The 17,438-nt window shown below is 38.6% G+C and overlaps 1 protein-coding gene across 2 annotated transcripts; it reads right to left on the minus strand.

Moving 5' to 3' along the window:
• Positions 1-8: 8 nt before the first annotated feature.
• LIPK (lipase family member K) lies at positions 9-16,963 on the minus strand (the record flags this gene model as incomplete). Of its 2 annotated transcripts, none has more annotated exons than XM_081235168.1 (9): positions 16,723-16,963; positions 14,175-14,289; positions 12,012-12,111; positions 10,699-10,808; positions 9,405-9,541; positions 8,364-8,510; positions 6,437-6,508; positions 3,970-4,041; positions 9-248 (listed from the first exon to the last, which is right to left on the minus strand). In XM_081235168.1, exons 1-9 carry the CDS (start codon positions 16,867-16,869, stop codon positions 9-11), a joined length of 1,140 nt encoding a protein of 379 aa, XP_081091294.1. In that variant the 5' UTR covers positions 16,870-16,963. The 2 variants fall into 2 exon arrangements, with proteins under 2 accessions (XP_081091294.1, XP_081091293.1); XM_081235167.1 differs by having other exon boundaries at positions 12,012-12,210.
• Positions 16,964-17,438: the final 475 nt, after the last annotated feature.

Genomic DNA, 17,438 nt, shown 5'->3' on the forward strand with positions numbered 1-17,438 from the left:
AAGTGTATTTAATTTTGCAAACGGTCCTCCATCAATCTAATTAGGTCTTGGTAAACTTCATAGGGTGCATCCTGTCCAAGGTAAAAATCCATGTGATTGTAGTGTGGAATCAACTTGAAATAGATAAGCCTGGTAATTTTAGAAAGTAAATTCTCAACATCTCTGACATCAGCCACAGGGTCCTGTCCACCGCTCCACACTGCTGTTGGAACTTCCATCTTAGAAACGTTGTATAGGGGAGGTGTACTCTAAATAAAATTGAAGAGAGAGAAAAATAGTTTTCACAGAAAACCACATTATAGAAGTAACGTTAACTGTCAGTTGTTAAGCAAGTTCTTCAAATGTTGAAAATGTGCAATTAGGACATACTTAATGATATATAAACATTAACATGTTAAAAATACTTGAAAGTACTTTTGTGCAATAATATGAATTGTGGATTAAAAAAAGACAGCCATTATATTCCTGATTTTCACTTTTGGAAAAAAAGAAAAGGATCCCAGAGAAAGAGAGGCTCTTATTTCTATGGGGGACCATCTTTCTAGTAGCACTTGGGTTGAGAGTGTATCCATTTCAAACAAAATATTGGATAGAATAAATATAAATACCCCTTCTTATATGCAGAAATCTGGGCTCAGGGGAGTTAGTAACACTTCAGAAGACTCTTTAGGGGGCATTGAGACTAATGTACAAAAAAGACATTTGAAAAGAATGTTTAAAAGAAGCCAGCCCGTTACAGAGAAATAGAGTGGCTATGATGTTAATCCCCTTCTTTCTGGTAACACAACCTTTCTTGTGCTGATTCAACAAATCCCAAAACCCCAGTTCCAGAGTGGTCCAGGATGATCAGTCCTGGTCAATTAGTCCTTCATTCTTCTGGCCGCAGTATAATTGCATGAGCGATGGGCACATTATTAAAATTGGGTCAGAGTTCTCTCGGGAACTTTTTACCAGAGCTATTGAGAAAATATTGCCATTTTCTTTGAGTTTGCAGTTAAAAAAAGCTATATGAGCTAGGTACACACCGCTACCATTGTACTACTATCTTGGAAATAGCCTAAGAATGGAAACAGCATATGCAAGCAGAATTGAAAGAGACTGAGAGGGAGAGAGAAAGAGAGAGCCTGAGGACGGTATGTAAGGTCCTGGCTATTGTGCATTTACCACTATACCTTTTATTTCAGTAAAACTAAAACATTTTTTTAAATATAAAATAAAGTTGATTTCTACTACTTGCAATGGAAAGAGTTGCATATTCTATGGACTAAACTGTGTTCCCCTCAAATTCATATGTTGAAACCCTAACCCCAAGGTGATTGTATTTGGAGACAAGGCTTTTAGGAAGTAATTAAGGTTAAATGAGGTCATGAGGTTTGGATCCTAATCCAATAGGATTGGTGGCCTTATAAGAAGGGGAAGAGAGAGAGATTAATGTCTCTCTCTCTCGTCAACCACATAGAGGAAAGGCTATGTGGATACACATGAGGAAGGTGGCTTTCTGCAGTCCAGGAAGAGAGCCCTCACTAGGACCTGACTGTGCTGGCACATTGATCTCGGACTTCCAGCTTCCAGAACTCTTAGAAATAAATTTCTGTTGTTTAAGCCACTCAGTCTATGGTAGCCCAAGGAGATTAATACAGCATAGTTAATTTTGGCAGCAAGACTAGGAAGAAAAGGTAACATGGACCAGGTTATAAATCCTTAGGAAACAGTAACATTGGCTAGGGAAAGGTTTCTAAGAGGACTAGAAATGTGCCTGGGGGAGACCCCTGACTCGGTGACTCTGCACCTTGAGTTCTCCTAGTAGAGACATATGAGGCAGAGCGCACTGGTATAGTCATTCCACATTTCACTGTCACTGGATAGGTCTTTGCATTACCAAATATATCAAGTATAATTCTCCTACCCTGTAATACTGGGAGGCCTTGGACCTGGGCTTAGGAGCAAGTGGTAAATGGGAATGTGTAGCTATGAGAAGGCAACGTGATGGGCAAAGAAGGAAATGAGTGCAGATTAGCACTAACCAGTAGCGCACTCGAGGGAAGGGTGAACTCAGAAAAGCCTGGCGCAAGGCCCCAATGCAAAAGTGCAACTGATGAAAGAAGAGGCATGCTTTTCCTGACTTGACAGTTTTCTCAGCAGAATAATACAAAGCATAAATATTCAAATGCAAGGATAGAGAGACATAAAGAATAGAAAAACAACACAGCACAGCGTGGCAAAACTATTAGCAAGTTTTAAGGCACAAGTGGGTCTCAGGGGCCTCTGAAATGAGAATACATTTACTGCAATAATTTAATACCCTGCTAAGAATAAATAGGGGGGCCCAGAAGATGGCAAAGCAAAAATGAACATCAAGATCAAGATCCAAATGATATATGGTGTCTTTTGGTCAAGAAATAATTTTTTTACTTTCTTAGTTATACAGGATTGGTGATTATATTGGTAATCACACCTGCCTAATTTATGGGGATATTACTTACAGTTGTGAGAAAGGTTATTGATGTTTAAAACTTGTATATTGTTCACTCTCAGTCTGTTTTAGGTTTTCTTTTTTACCCCCAAAGTTCCAAGCAAAAGATTCATATTTGAACCTGAATGGCCATGTATTTTGATAGAATCTGTAAGCACAGTGATGAAGTTAATACTTGTGATTCAACTCTCATTCAAATAGATATTTGAGTCTTATAGGGTAAGGTCATCATCTAAAAAGCTTTTCTCGGGCTTCCCTGGTGGCACAGTGGTTGAGAGTCCGCCTGCCAATGCAGGGGACATGGGTTCGTGCCCTGGTCTGGGAAGATCCCACATGCCGCGGAGCGGCTGGGCCCGTGAGTCATGGCCACTGAGCTTGCGCATCCGGAGCCTGTGCTCCGCAAAGGGAGAGGCCACAACAGTGAGAGGCCTGCTTACCGCAAAAATAAATAAATAAAAATAAAAATAAAAAGCTTTTCTTTTTATTAAAGCAACTATATACTCTTTCTAGGACAAGGAATTGGTTAATTGCAAGAGTAAATAGTATTTTGACACAGTGTGTGAGTTTGTGTGTGTGGGCACACACCACCCCACACACATACAACTATAGCAGTTTAGGAGAAAAATCAGATTTTTCACACTAGTTGAAATTATGCATTTTCACTATTGTAGTTATGGTGGCACTGAAATTTCTTTTTTAAAAATTTCCAAATTTCCGTCCATATCCTTGATTTGAAAAACCCATGTATCTTTGATGACTATTTGTTTATTTAAGCTTAGTCTATCAGCAAGAAGCCAAAGCCATCATTGGATTTCCTTACATACTGAAAAAAAAAGTAATAACGACAACTTTTGCTTTAATATAGAGTTTTTGCTCCAAAAGTTTGCATGTATAATGTCAAGAAATATTTTGACATATCATTATCTGGCAGATAGGACTGCTTCTCCCTAAAGGTGATATTCCTGTCTGGAATATCTCTAATAATTCATGTACTTTAAAAAAATGACTGGTAAATGACATCCCAAAGAATTATTAGGAAAATGTTAGTTCATTTTATGAGAGACAGTTAAGAAGCCAGAGAATATGCTCCAGAAACAAAATTATGTATCTTTAATTCTTTCTTTAAAATATGGTCTTAATTAAGTGCTGAGAATTTCTATTTTTTGAAAAGGAATAAGTGTAGTGGAAGAAGAATGGACTTTTGATCCAGGAACTCCTGTGTCATATTCTGGTTCTTTATAAGCTAAATAATTTTGACTGTTTACCTAAAGCTCTCTGAGCTTCTGGAAAAATAGAGACAATAATATTTACCTTGGAAGGTCATTCTGAGGATCAAAAATAATGTTATGGCACATGGTAAGAACCCAATAAGCAACATCTGATCTATACAAAATATCTGGCATAGTGAATGGGGCTTAGTAGGTGCTTGATGAGTAGATACTATTTTTTAAGTTCATTTGTTGTATGCAATTGTTTGATTATTGTTGATATTGTACCTGGTGGAAGTGCATCATGTTCTGATCAGGATTTCCCCAATCAAAAGCTTGGAACTGACCAGAATTAATAGCCTATAATAAGATAAAAATAATAAACATGTTAAAATGATGCAAGAAAACAACATACATTTAAAGACAGTTAACAAAAAATTTACAAAATGGTTTGACATAATGTCCCACTCTGTAGCACATGAGCTAAAAGTTAATAAAGTTTAATAAGTCAAATAATAAAAATGATAAAAATGGATACTAATTCACGGAACTGACTTACAATCCTTTCTTCCCCTCTATACTTTTCCAACAAAAATCCTCAAGCAGTGATGGCTTTAAATATTACAATGTTATATACATAGAAAATGTTTGAAAGATGCTAAATCGAATGATTCTTGAATATTCTGGCTTCAGGAATTTATATATATATATATTTTAAAAAGGCACCAACTATACATTTCCTACATTAAAAAATGACTGCTATTATTATTTAAAAACTTTATGCCTTATCATCCTTGTCAGATGGTCTAGGATATTATGATTATATTCCTTATTCTTAAACATTTTTGTTACTTTTGAAAGGAATGCTCACTCAAAGAACACCCTCAGGGCTTTCTGAGGTATAGCCTCTGTCTGTCTGTCTCCTGTCTGTAGAGCCAAGCAGCCTGCCATGTTGTCAGTAATATGGCCATGGACTGAGTGTCTGAGACAGCACATGTAACCTTTTTTCATATAAAATTTTAGACTTCAGATATTAGAGTAGAAGCATTAATACTTCTAGGGGTTCCTTTTTCTGTTATTTGACACCCATGTTGGATTGAGGAGACAGATAATTTTTACCTTTACCTCAAGCACTTCATTAAATTATTCTCAGACTACTCCTAGGATTTTTTTTCCCTTAACTTGAATCTCAGATTTTTTTTTCAGATTAATTGATTTTGTTCTGATTTTTTGTTTGAAATGGTTCCCATCGTGATTTATATAGAAGCAGTAGTCTGCAGCTGTTGAAATTCTGTAGGTTTTCATCAATGAAAGGCAATAGAGTGTACAAGTTAGGAACTTGGGTTCTAGCATCAAACAGACCTTGTTTGAATACAAGCTTAATGGATTATTAAGTCTGTGATCCAGGCAAGATATGTATCTTCTCTAAATCTATTGTCTCATCTGTGCAATGGAAATGACAATAATATTCTTCTTATAGGGTTGTGAAGATTAAATATGGTAATGCATAAAAAGCATGTAGCACCTGGGAATAGTCAAGAAATCACTCTTTTTATTAGTATTACTACCATCATCACTATCATCATCATCCGTACCTTAGCTCTCTACATAACTTATGACCAAATGTTTTATCTCCCCACGCCCAGTTATTTCTATTCTGAACAGAACTTTCTGTCAAAGGAGAAGAGATATCTTTAAGAAGAGTCAGCTGTGAGATGTGTAAGGGGTTGGTTATGACATCTGTAGAATGGGAATATCAATGCCTTCATTGAAAGATTGTTATGAGAATTCATAAGAAAGAATGAGATAGAATTAAATTGTATATTTGGACAACAAGAACACATAGTAAGTGCTCAATAAATGTGAAATTGAAGTTGTATTTCCTGGAAAGCCATGCCTATCAGAGTCTACCTGTCTCCTCACCAGTAGGAGGCCCTGTGTCCAGAATATCTTTCTTCCTGTAGGAACTTGAAGGCTTATCTTCTGGGGGTGGAACTCTTCAAAGAATTTCAGAAATCCTCGACTAGTATTTCAGACTATCTATAGCAGCGATTCTCAACTTTAAAGCATGGAACAAATTTATCAGGGTGTAGGTTAAAATTCAAATTCCTAGGGATCTCAGATCCCTATTAAATGTTTTAAAGTATTTAAAACTCAAAATGTGTAATTAAATATTAAAACCTTGGGAAGACCTTTCCCCCCATACACACACTCATACATACTTGGTCAGAAAGCTATACCAACTGAATTTGACTTGCCAAATATTGAGTAATATAGTAACAAAAGAAACATAACCCTTAAACTGAGAGTAAAAACAGAAACAATCTATTTTAATCCCTCTCTAACATTTAATTTCCTCTGAATTAAGCAATATTTCCACACTCTGAAATTGCCCATATCCCAGTTAGAGGATAAACAGATCTTTTTGGAATAGCCTGTATCATGTTATATAAAGCTCTATTAGAGCTAACAATTTTGCAAAAGAGGAAACACAAGCTTTTCCTAAAAAAAAGGCAGTTCACAGTAATCTAAAGGTCAGAATTCAGTCAGAATACCTGGGAACCCAAACACCAGATACAGAGGACATGGAGAATAGAAAGGAATAAAGGAAATCAACATGAGTTGATGCTGATTCCAGAAACATCCACCTGACAGTAGCAGAACCTGCAAAACCCTGCAGTGAGCTCTCTTGGGAGTGCTCCTCAGGGATCTTGCAGAGATACGTGCGTGTCATATCAGGAACAGGAGCATGTACCTGGGCCCAGTGCAGCATATTCTGAACAGATGTTCCTGCAGGACTTTGTGACAAATAAACGTCTAAGCGACTCTGCAAAGTAAAAAGAATCTTACCTGAAGGCTAATCATATAATCACACCACAAGTAAATCTGAGTATTTTTTTCTCTTTCTTTCTCTCCTCTGTCTCTCAAGGAATAAACATGTACCATACCCTCTAAAGACATATTGACCAAAGAAGCCCGTCTTTAAGAACTTTTTTCTCCCTCATTTCCATACTTCTGTCCTGGGCAGTATCTTTGTAAAGCCCACAGAGGGCATCCTGCTGGTCAAAGACAAAAGGTAATGTACCTTTTCTTTCCAGCCTTACCTCAGACAGGTCCAAGAATATAGACAGTCAAGAGACAAAATCCCCAGTGATCTTCTCCTTCACCCTGTGATAAGTCCAAAGGGACATTCCCAGAAAGTTGTTCATCATGAAAGATTGAGAACAGATCTCAATGTTTTATCATGGCTTCTTAAAAATTCGGTAAATGTTCTGCAGGACTCTTTGACAGTTTGTGGGACATAATCCATCCAGGATTTAAACCTCTATTAATAATTAGATTTCTTTTTGAATCAAAAAAATCTTGATTTTTAAATATTTCCAACAGCATTTTGTTTGCTTTAGTATACAAAAGAGTTATTTTCCATCAGAGTGAGTATCTGAAACATCTTGGAGCTTTAAAAAATATAGCTACTTATGAGCTACCCAAACCTATGAAACAATATCAAAATCTCTAGGGTTGAGCTCTGGACATGTGTAATTTTTGAAAGTTCTACAAATTCTACTTGTGTATCCCTGGTTATGCTCCACTAAAGTAAACATCTTTGCAGGCACTGTAATATTCTATAATCCAGTCCATAACAGCGAGCGAAAAAGGGCAATCTGACTACATACATGTACAATGAGGGCCCCCAACGAATGTTCTAGGATGTCATTTTGTGAAGTCTTTCTTTAGCAAACTCTTAGGCCATGCTGAGAGGGTGTTTTTTGAAATTGTCTCTATTGAGTTTGCTTAAAGGTCTTTTTACTTAGCTCTACACGGTACACTTACATCTAAGCGAAAGGCAAGCATGGTTTCCCTAGTAAATTGAGAAAGTAAGAAGGTCATGTGAAAGGCAGTGGCTAAGGCATGCTTTGCATAAACAGCCTTTTATAAATCTTGCTTGAAATCAAGGAAAATATTAATCAGCATTATCCACCTAGGGAGGCAAGGCTCTAGGCAGAAGTCTGTGAGACAGATGGAGACCATCTTCAGCTTTGTCCCACCCCTGGTTTCAAACCTGTCTCCACTCTAGCTGGGGACAGTAGCTTCGTCTCTTTCTCCCTCCCACCCTTCGGGTCAGTTAGAGGTAGCTAAGAAAGGAAAGGCTCTCAGATAAGTTGGAAAGGACTTGATAAGAACCCCAACAATTATCCCTCTCAGTATCACTTGAACAGTGAGTCTGTAGCTGTTATTGAAGAGACATTCCTTTACCCCTTTGGATAAAAGACATAAGTCATTCACAAAATGACTATATCCAAATCACCTATGAAAGTAGAAAACTGGTTAAAAATTAGATGGCTGGGCTCACTCCCTGAAATTCTACAGCAGTCGGTCTGAGATAGGGCTCAGGCATAGCAAGATAAATTTCAAAACCATAGCCTAAGTGAAGGACTTTTAAATGGTGGCACTTTGTCCAACAACAAGAATTGGTGAGAATTTTCAGTGGCAGAGACTTCTCAAATCCTCCTACTAAAGCAGGTGGACTCTCAGCTTTGGTTGGAAGCCATAAACATGCTAGCTACATTCCAGGAGACAAAAAGGAGGCTTTGAAATGTGGTTTCCATGCAACTTAGAATGACCTCTCCTTACCTCTGTGCAACAAAACAATTGCTTTCCTGGATCTGACTACTTACACGTACCATGTTTAAGTTTTTTGGGTCAAATCCACTCCAAGTAAATAGAAAGTTGCTGCAAATATGATGAAATATCTTCCGGTTGCACACCTTGGTGGCAATGAATCGGTCAAAAAATATGTGAGGATAGAACATCTTGTCACCAAACAACACCTGCAAGATCGATTTAAGACACCATCAATTTTCATGAATGTGAATGTCAAGGGTGGAAAATGAGTGGTAATTCAGACAAGGACTAGACACAGGTGATACCTGCTCAGTGTTAGTCCTCAGTGAAACCAAGAGGCCCATTAAACTTTGTCTCTGTAGTTTTTCCAACCCACCTTTTCGGTCCCCCCATCTCACCTCTTGATGCTTTTTCCCAAGATCTTTTACTTGGAGTATTTTTTGGGACTTCCCCTAAAAAACTAGTCCCCATAGGAATTTGGTAAGCCTTGGGAGTCAGGGTTGCCTTGGTTTGATTCTAGACTCTGTCTCTTATACCTTAGGAAAGTATTTAATTTCTATTATCCTGAATTTCTTCAACTATAAAATAGAAAATTAATCTGCACTAAGTAGAACTCCCCTGTAGATAATAGGTCACATTTAAAACGCACCTAGTGCAGAGGGGAGTAGGCAAAATGGTGGAGTGGGAAGACCCTGAGTTCATTTCTCCCCACAGGCACCCTAAAATCACATGCTGTGATCTCAACTACTACACTATACTGTCCCTGATAAACTAGGGGGCACCAGAGAGAAATTTAACCTACTAGATTAAACCAATCAATCAATCAAATCAGCTTTTGCTGTATCTGTGACTGAGGAATGACATGAAAGACAAGCCTCTAAGTTAAAAATGAAGACAGCAGCGTAGAATGGCAGCAGAATGAGCACCCTGAACCCTGTTGGTAAAATTGTACATCATCAGTAAACCTACACGTGTACCTCGAGCATTCCTAGATGTTTGTAAAATGTTATTTGTCTCAAGCTGTCTTCTCTTGAAATCAATGGAAATAGGGCTAGTTTTAGTTACTACAGATTTAAACTTGGGGGAAAGTTGTCACATACCTTGATTACTTTTCTGGAAAGAGTTGTTAATTTTTTCACAGGACTTTGGATGTATTTCACAGTGGTGACTGGAGCCAATGCAAAAAATATCTTAATCCTTTTAGCCAGCTCTGGATTAGTAGAGAATGCTATGAAAGCTGAAAGGGAAGAAGATAATAATTCATAGATGTAGAACAATTCTTAATTCATTTTAAATTATAGTAAAAGTAGTTATATTAAAAAAATAAAACAAAGAAACTCAGAGTAAATACCATTTTTAGGGAAGGATTTTTAAATTTCTGAAGGTGGAACTGGCTAATTCAGAATAAAGTGAGTTTCCTGTCCCTGAAGGATGCAAATCTACTTATAGAGAATGTTGCAGAAAGGGTTCAAACATACAGTGTGGGGCATGTCTAGGTAAACTCCAAGGGCCATTCTAGCTTGACGATAGTCTTTGGTATCAGACAAAACTGGGCTATAACTTTGGCTTCCCATTTGCTAGCTATGTGAAAACTTGGGCAACTTAACCTCCCCTGTATGAGTCTCAGTTTTCTCTATCTATAAATATGGAAAATAGAATCCTTATAGAATAATTCTTTTGAAGGTTAGATTTATATATATATATATATATATATATATATATATATATATATATATATATATATATATATACATACACACTTTCTAATTGGCTTTATCACCATTAGAAAGGATTCCTAAGTTCAGCCATTTGTAAAATATGGATGACAATACTCTCAAATAACTGGTGTAAATGCTGTTGGTATTGTTAAGGTCTCTAGCTGAACCGAGAACAGTGAAGAGAATAGAGTGCCTTATGGCACTGCCAACGTAGCCCACCCACACACATCTAGCCTACCCCAGCACCCACTGGGAACTAACTAAAAGTCACACTGGTTGTGACATATAATCACTGAGATTTGTAATCCTCTGCTTTTTTTTAGTGTCCCTCACTAGACTGTGAGCTCTTTAAGGGAGAGATGCATACCATATTTATTTATCTTTGGTTCCCCAGTATCTAACCTGGTGTCTGGCAAGTGTTGTTGGGTATGAAAATGAATAAATAAATAATTGTCTCTCTTTCAGGCTTATCCATCAATCTCCAGATTTAGTCCTGGGAGGAAAATCCCTAAGTCATCCACACTTTATTTACTCTTTAGAAGCCAGCCAGACAAGATTGTTTCCCAACTCAGAGTTCCCAAGCTAGAGACTGCACAGAGGGAAGAAATCCTGCCCCCTTTCGTGAATATAAAGAAGATCCCCTGACACTCTCAGATCACACCTGCCCCAAACACACCAGTGGTGGTGCCTTGGGAGTGGCCCACATAGTAGAGTTGCTCCTGTCCAGTTTTCTCTATGATAAAATTGATTGTGGCTGGAAGGTCATACTTAGCCATCTCATCCAAACTGCCAAAGAAAAAGAACAACAACATTGGAAAAAAACCCATCTCATTTTTAGGCTTGCAATACTTAAACATATTCATTGCAGACCTAGATGTTTAGCTTTTGTCAAATGTAATACTGGAATCAATACGTGATATCATGCGTCTGTACAACTTTTGAGGATATCACCTTGATTGCAAGAATAACTTTATTAAGAAACTGAAATCAGAAAAATCTGACTTGCAAAAGCCTCCATAGGCTTTTCACTTAATTCTATAGCAGATGTACCAAACTCCCTTGAAAAGAAAAATTACCTGGAATGCTTATTTTTAAAACAGAATAAAGCAAAGAGACTTGCAGAGTTCAGCCCAGACAGACTGAATCAAAATGTCCAGGGAAGAGGCCTGGTCATCTGCATATTTATCAAGCACTTCAGGTGCTTCTTTCCTGTATGTAGTTGGGAAAACACTCGTCTAGGGAATCATGATGTTATTTGCAATTGTGCCATGACACAACTGCCCTGGAATGTGGAATTAGGGAATGCAAATTGGCTTCCAGGACTGAGGCCAAGGAACAAACAGCTTTAGTGACCTTCAAGGAATGGTTCTTAGCTCCACTACAGGTGCTGGGTTTGCCTTTGTGACTCAGCTGGCCTAACTTCTAAGGAAGACAGCGTCCACAGGGGCTGCTGGCAACTCAGCTCCAGGGACAGATTTCAGCACCACCAGCCTATGGAGGGTAGAGTTCCTTTACTACTCAGTGAATTGGAGTGTCATCTATGCTAAAGGGCTTGGCTTATCTTGGCTTATCATGAATGTCTGTTTCCCAGGATTTTCAACCAGAACCTTGTTCCTGGTCCCATTTCTTGATCAGTTTCATTTTTCCTCTTTAGTAAGGGTACCAAGTAAATTTCTGGGGTGCACACTGACAATATGATAGTCCTGGAATTAACCTTTCTAAAGTTGACCTTTGCATCTTGATTTTTTGTTCTTGCGTATATACTTTACATACACACATGCCAAGTGGAGTATTTAAAACAACTCTTGATGTAATAATAAGGGCATTTCTTCAGAGCTTGTGAAGAAAACCTGCGTAGAAAAAGAAATGTCCATTTCCTTCTTGTAGATTCCACAGTGTGCATTTGGACGGAAAGGGAAAATTCAAAGAGCAGTCATCCATATAAATGAGCAACGTACACACTTTATTCATTGGTAGTATTCTCCTTACCTGAAGGCCCAGTATTCTGGTGATGTGGTTGACAATTTCACGTGTCTTCTGGACCAGATGTTTCCCCGGCTGTTCCCCATCCATACATCATAACCAACATCTGCCAGAAGGAAAGCCAAGCTGTTGTTGGGCAGGTTGCAAATCCAGTTACTGGCAGATGCAATTAAACCATGCTGCAGATACACAGCAGGCTTTGCAGCTGCAAAATACAAGTAACAGGAGTTTTTTATATGAACTTCCTTGGTGCTTACAAGAAAATTCTTTTTCCTGACTCCCTGCCATACAGAAGGAAAGTTAAGAGATAAAATTTGGCACCAGGCAAGCCGAGGTTCTAGGGTTTTGAACTACTTCTGAAGCTGGGCAAGTTATTTACCTTCTCTATGTCTTGTTTTTCTCTTTGCAAAATCAGGATTATGTGCAATGTATTGTATTGTTATACAGCTATTGGAGTCAGATTGCCCTGATTTAAGCTCTCTTCTGCTACGAGTTAACCTCTTTGTGCCTTAGTTAACTTATTTTGTAATGGGGAATAGTAAAAATTGCTATCTTATAGTGTAGTTATAAGAATTAAATTACAATTAAAATACACAAAGTTCTGTCCAGCACAATAAATATCTGCTCTACAATTATTCACATTAACGACATTTTATTTCTCAAAAAGCATCTGGTGACAAAACTAAGTTTTTTCCAAGATAATAACAAAGACAATAAAAATGCCATTTTTTGAATGTCTCCTGAATGCCTGGCATTATGCTAGTTAATTTGCATTGTCAGACAGCAAAACACAAGGTTTTAAGTGAAATTTACACAAGGTAAAATTGTTAATTTGATGTAAACATCCTACTCACAAGTAGAATTGGAACAATTTGACTAAAGAAAGAGAAAGCAAGAAGGAAATGGGGAAGTGGTGCTGAAAACATAGAAGAGAAAGAGAAGTGACTAGGATATTTCTGTCTTTTATAAATGGTTTGTGATGCTGTGTTGGTACCCCAGGACTTTCCCTGAGGTCACCTTTGGAGCTAGACCAGCTTCCTGAGATTGAGTAGGCTGGATTGGCCTCTCAGAAAGCCTCAGCTGTCTGGAGGTGAGGCTAAAGTTTATATCCATTAATCCATCTTTTGAGGAAAAAGAGAAAGAAGAGGCGTTACTAATTCTGCTACATTACAGCCAAAGAGTGGTCATAATCCATAGCCCCTTTCTCATCTGAGCCCTCAGGCAGCTTCGCATTGCAGAGACAGCTTTCATAGCATGCCTTTGGGCAGCTACCTGGCAGAACTGATAAGATAAAAGTTTGGGGAAACAAAGTTCTTGTGAGTATTTCCAAAGGTAATGGAGTTATTTTAGGGGATGGTCAGTTCTATAAAGTGAACAGCACCGTTCCACCTCTTTCTCTTTTTTAAAATCTAGATTGTCTGTTTAAATACCTAACCCTTCTGATATTGGAAATTTTGGTTATACAATGCTCCAAAGAACAAAAGGAGCTAAGAAATGAGAGAAGAAAGCAAATAGTTCTTGCCAAATGGATTCCTCTCTTCTTTATAGATATCAACCTATATTGTAGGGAGCTAGAAATGGCTCTAACTGCATTGAAGTATAGAACGAATAGGGTCAGATTTACTTGAAAAAATAAAATCCCAGTGACTTGCATAGAGAACTAATTACAAATGAAATAATCCCAGTTAGAAAGCTGTTGTAGTAGCTGGAACACAAGATAATGGTGAAGTCGAAGCCTGGACTTGAGCAATAGTGAAGCTGAGAGTTTTCAGATTAGAGAGAAGTTTGGAAGGCAAAGTTGATAGGTCTTGGTTATTGACTGGGTATAGGAAGTGTGGGAGAAGAAAGTATCCAAATGACCCTAGAGTTTTGGTTTTTAAGCCTGGAAAGTGGTATCTCTAGAGTAAGACCAAGTTTTCTTTTGTTTCTGTGTTTGTTTGGAAAGAGGACAAAGTGATGGAGGAAAGGAAAGAGTAAACAGTGCATGTGAAAATGCTTTAAAAACTCCAAAGTGTTATGCAGATGAAATAGTAGAGTTGGTGGTGATGATTTGCCTCCACTTATGGAAGAGAATAGGCTCTATTTCAGAAAAAAGCTGCCCTGCTGCTATCATCGCATCCAGGAATCTCTCCTTAGGCACTATTCCTTTCATAATGAAATAAATCCCACCTGTTCTTGGATATGCTCTTCCATGAGGAATCCTGTAAATTCCGAGGATATAACCGTCTTTTGTCACAATGTCATATTTTTCATAAGGATAACCCCAGTAGGAAATAATCTGGTTCTAAAAAGAGGAAACGGAAAGGTATACCTCATGATGTAATCTCTTGATTTTTATACCCACATTTCAATATAGTACTTTAAGTCACAACCTACTGTTCATCTCTGTATTGGAACAGAATGTAGCAGGAAAATCAGGATAACTTGAGGAGGATTTTAAAAGGAGGATGCATGCAAAGGCATGGGTAAGGCAAGGTGGTGGGTTTCCATACATGCTGGTTTTCTTGGCCTGGTATTATTATTATTATTATTTTTGCAGTACGCGGGCCTCTCACTGTTGTGACCTCTCCCGTTGCAGAGCACAGGCTCCGGACGCGCAGGCTCAGAGGCCGTGGCTCACGGGCCCAGCCGCTCCGCGGCATGGGAGATCTTCCCTGATCGGGGCACGAACCTGTGTCCCCTGAATCGGCAGGCGGACTCTCAACCGCTGCGCCACCAGGGAAGCCCTGGCCTGGTATTATTAATGCACTCTAGTTCACTCTCCAAATGTTTGATGGAAAATGGCACGTTCATCTTACGAAGGAAACCATACGGCATTGTGCAGAACCCTGTGGCTAGTAACAAGTGAGTTGTTACCAACCTTGGATCTGAAGGGAGAGAGGAGAAAGTGGTTATAATACCCTGAATGAGAAAGTCAAGTAAAGAGGGCCATATTGAGAGGGGCTGTGACCTTTAGCAGAGGGAGACAGCTTGCCCAAGATGACCTTATGGACGGAACCAGGGCAGTAAACCATCTGGTCTCCCTCTTCTCCCACCTTCTGATCTCCTGCTCAATATGTCCATAGGCTGAACTGAACTGAAAACCAAAGGTCAAAGGAATTTAACTGACCTAGTTCTTACAGGGCAGAAAGAAAGGTGTAAAGACTAGAGAGTGGATCTAAAGGGGTAAAAACAGAAGATACCTCATCCACAGATATACAAGGAAGAGGGGAACTACCGTTTATTGGTCATCTTCCACATAGAAGATGGTTAATACCCCCTTGTTTTATTAATCCATATAACAGGTCTTTGAGATAGAATTATATCCATTTTAGAGTTGAGAAAACTGAATTTCAGGGAGAATAATAATCTGTCCAAGACTGAACAGTAGGAAGAGATAAAGACAAAATTTAAGTCAAAGTTAGTTTAGCACCAAAGCATATGCCTTTATGACAGGATTATGCATTTTCCCAGGCCGGGCACTCACAAGAGGTGTGCACATATTGTGCAGCTATATAAAGCGCTGATTATGAGAGCCCAGACTCTAGAGACAAGCTGTATGACATTGAATTCCAGCTCTTCCTCTTATTAGCTATGCAGCTTTGGGCAAGTTACTTAACTCCTTTGTGCTTCATTTACTTTAACTGCAAAATAAAGTTAATAATAGTTTCTCTTCACAGATATGTTGTGACGATTATACACACAGTAAGTGCTCTATAAATGTTTATTATTCTTCTTATCATTAGAGAATAGCCAAAAAGCAGCCGGACCAGGGAGGAAGAAAGTGTCTGTGAATGTGGAAGGAGGAGGAAAGTATTTTCATGGACTGTGAGCTCAGTAGTGTGGTAGAAGCTTAGGAGTACCTGCTGGATACTTTGGAGAGAGAAACAAGAAGAGACACTAATTAAAAAACATCGACAATTCCATTCTTAAAGTTCTAATACAAACTTGGATATGGGTGAGGACTTCAGGGTGCACAATGTACACAAGAAATTGTACATTTCCATTGGAATGAAGCATTTAGCAAACATTTGTCATTTGTTTTTTGCCTAGATCTGTTCCATTTCACTTTATTCCAGTCCAGTTCTGGTATGAATTCCTGCATGTTAAGACACTTTTGTTTATAAGCAACCCAAACCAATGGCTTACTAAGCTGAAAATCTACATGGATATAGTTCACAAATTAAAGGAACTGCTCTAGAAAGAGCCTCCGGAAGAGCTCAAGTATACTCCATAGAGATCATCAGTAGGAACTCATGAATCTTCTCTTCAGGAAACCACCATGAGATGGTAGCTCAAACTACAAGCAGAGGGAGTATTACTGCCCCAATTTGGGTCAGGTCTTTCAATTCTTTGGTTAGTTAGCATGCCAAGGGACAAGGGAGGAAACACAGATTTTTTTTTTTTTTTTTTTTTTTTTTTGCGGTACGCGGGCCTCTCACTGTTGTGGCCTCTCCCGCTGCGGAGCACAGGCTCTGGACGCGCAGGCCCAGCGGCCACGGCTCACGGGCCCAGCCGCTCCGCGGCATGTGGGATCCTCCCGAACCGGGGCACGAACCCGCGTCCTCTGAATCGGCAGGCGGACGCTCAACCACTGCACCACCAGGGAAGCCCCGAGGGAACACAGATTTAATCAGTTTAGAATTTTTAAAAACTAGACAGGCATACCAATTGCATCTAAAATGACAATAGCTTAACAATTCCTTCTCTTAGTTTTTTTCCTTAATGAGTGACTTACAATATTCATATTAGCTTCTGGATTTGTTGAGCTTCCTTCATTTTGACTACCATATATAGGTCCAAGAAGAAGCATCCAGCATGTTGCTGTTAAAAGCTGCCACATTTGGAATCTGCCTGGGAAAGGAAATATTAATATGTTTGTCATCAAAGAGAATTCTACAAGTGAAACTCAGTGTAATCTTTCTATAACACTACTGAGAGAGGGAGTAGAAAGATGCTTCTAGGTTATGTCTTAACAAGTAGTATACTTAATTATTCAAGACTCATCCTATGAAAAATCTGAAGTGGTGAATTTTTAGTAAGAAAAAAAAGAAAGAAGAAAGCGAGGAAAGAAGAAATGAAGAAACCAACATCAATTAAATCTCCAATAGATAACCAAACAAAAGGAGACGTATAATTCACAGAAAAATGTAATGGCAAATGTGTTAATCAAAGCACATTTAATATCTCTAGTTATCAGATAAATTAGTACTCTTCTGATGGTGGGAGTGAGCACTAGCACAACCTTAATGGAAAGAGATTTATTAACATGCACTGTGAATATTTATACCCCTCACTCAGTATAATTCTATTTCCAAAAGTCTATCCAAAAGAAAAAAATATATATACAAGCATCATTTATAAAATTATCCCCTTGGGGCTTCCCTGGTGGCGCAGTGGTTGAGAGTCCGCCTGCCGATGCAGGGGACACGGGTTCGTGCCCCGGTCTGGGAA

Source organism: Mesoplodon bidens (genome assembly GCF_964165515.1).
Source record: "Mesoplodon bidens genome assembly, chromosome: 1".
Classification (NCBI taxonomy): Eukaryota; Metazoa; Chordata; class Mammalia; order Artiodactyla; family Ziphiidae; genus Mesoplodon; species Mesoplodon bidens.